This window comes from Camelina sativa, chromosome 13, assembly GCF_000633955.1.
Source record: "Camelina sativa cultivar DH55 chromosome 13, Cs, whole genome shotgun sequence".
NCBI lineage: Eukaryota > Viridiplantae > Streptophyta > Magnoliopsida > Brassicales > Brassicaceae > Camelina > Camelina sativa.
Window position 1 is genome coordinate 15,733,256 of NC_025697.1, and position 2,407 is coordinate 15,735,662.

The following is a 2,407-nucleotide window of genomic DNA, read 5'->3' on the forward strand; positions in this document are numbered from 1 at the left end:
TTCATCTCTTGAAGGTTTGATAGAGATCTCAAATGGAGGACAGGAGTAGAGATTGTTCCTATCCACTGTGTAAGCTCGAATGGGTACAAGATAACGGAGGATGCACTAGAAGATGCTTACGAACGAGCTCACAAACTTAACCTAAACGTTAAAGGAGTTCTCATAACGAACCCTTCAAACCCTCTAGGAACCTCTACCACCCGTGAAGAGCTTGATCTTCTTCTGACCTTCACATCCACCAAGAAAATTCATATGGTGAGCGATGAGATCTACTCGGGAACGGTTTTTGACTCTCCTGAGTTCACCAGCGTTCTTGAAGTGGCTAAGGACAAGAACATGGATTTGGATGAGAAAATCCATGTTGTTTACAGTTTGTCCAAGGACCTAGGCCTCCCTGGATTTCGTGTAGGCTTGATTTACTCGGACAACGAGAAAGTGGTGTCAGCCGCAACCAAAATGTCCAGTTTTGGACTCATTTCTTCCCAGACTCAGCATCTGCTAGCCAATTTGCTGTCTGACGAAAGCTTCACGACCAACTACTTGGATGAGAACAAGAAGAGGCTGAGAGAGAGAAGAGACAGGCTGGTTTCGGGTCTAAAGGAAGCAGGGATCGGTTGTTTAAAGAGCAACGCAGGTTTGTTCTGTTGGGTTGACTTAAGACACCTCTTGAAATCCAACACTTTCGAGGCCGAGCACTCTTTATGGACAAAGATTGTGTGTGAAGTCGGTCTTAACATCTCTCCAGGCTCATCATGTCACTGCGATGAGCCTGGTTGGTTCAGAGTTTGTTTCGCGAATATGTCAGACCAAACGATGGAGGTTGCTATGGACCGTGTTAAAGGTTTCGTAGCGGACAATAATCGTGGTTCACAAAAGAGGACCATGTGGAATACAAGGAGAAGGTCGCTCATCAACAAATGGGTCTCCAAGCTTTCCGCTGTTACTTGTGAATCAGAACGTTGATGAGTTGTCTAAGAATCTCTCTTTGATTTTTTTTCATATTATAATTGTTTTTCATGTTTTTTTTTTCACTCCAGATTTGGCGCAAGCCATTATTGGAGTTTAGCTCTACAAAATAAAGGAAAAAAGCACTTTTTTTTTTTTTTCATTTTTTTTTTTTCATTTTTTTCTTTTTCTTTTTGAAGGGTTGTATTGAAGGGTCCTGTTCTTTTTTTTTTCCTTTCGTTTGAGTAACCAAATTGTATTATTTTATTCTTTCATAGTCATGAAACTTTAAAATTATTATTTGGGAAGTTAGCAAATTGCACAACAAACATTTTTGTTACTCTAACGCCAAAGATACAGAGAATATTGACAATAATATATGAAACTAAGAGTAGTGGTAAGTTTCTAACCAAAGTCTTTCACACATAAAATAAATATTTTAAAAATAAATATTAAAAAATAAATAATATTTTTAAATTATGAGATTTTTTTTTTAAAAGTGAAAGTCTCTTGTAGTTTTTCAAATAAAAAAAATCTACTTTTTTAGAAATTCTTACAATTATATAATACTACTTCTTATTTTATTATTTTTTTGGATGAGAAATTTTGATGAAAACTCCAATTGTACATATTCTAATGCTGAAGAACAGCTGGAAATAAACAAATGTTCATATACTAGAATTAATGAATAAAACTCATTATTTTGGTTATTTGTGATTTTACTTCAAAAAAAAAATTATCTAATGATCAATTTTTTAACTGATACATAAATTACTTACTAATAAAAGGCAGTCATTGAGGCTCCTCAGACTATCCACATCAGCCAATTCTAAAACACCTTAGGAGATGCCACGTCAGCTTTTTATATCTATCCACGTCAGCCAATTCTAAAAAACCAACATGGAAAAAAAATAAAAAAACACACAACCGTAATGTTTTTTGTTTGAATGGAACCCAATTACATGGGCCATCTTGGCAATATTATTGTAGGCCATATATTAAACTTAGGGTCAATGAGCCCACCAATCTTTAACATTCGTGACAAAAAAAACTTCTTCATCGACATCTCTTCCCTCGCTCTCCACCTTCATCGACTTATCTTCCACAAACCTGAAACTCTCAATCGATTCAACTTACCCAGAAATTTTTAAAAAAACAACAGTTATGAAACCTCAGAGTTCCCCACTTCGTCTTCTTCAAAGTCCAATTTAATTATCATTATCTTCAAAGTCATCAACAGTTTCAGAAATCAATCCTATAAAATCGACTACCCTCCCCGATTATACAACCAACCCAAAAAATACAGAAAACCATCACAATCTAAAGATGTCAAAATCGAAACTACATACCCCTCCCCAGCCATTCACATTTCAGATTTTTGAAACCATTTGATGGAGACTATTGAAATGAAGATGTTTTAATCCGCCTCATCCATTTTTGGGAAGCCTGAAACTTCAAGAAA

General features: G+C 35.7%; 1 protein-coding gene across 1 annotated transcript in view; it reads left to right on the forward strand.

Annotated features, from left to right (window-relative positions):
• LOC104738269 (1-aminocyclopropane-1-carboxylate synthase 11-like) overlaps window positions 1-1,084 on the forward strand; it is a 3,085-nt gene extending 2,001 nt beyond the window's left edge. The window contains exon 4 of the mRNA XM_010458469.1: window positions 15-1,084. Within this exon, the coding sequence (XP_010456771.1) occupies window positions 15-963 (949 nt within the window). The 3' untranslated portion in view covers window positions 964-1,084. The remainder of the gene's footprint in view (window positions 1-14) is intronic.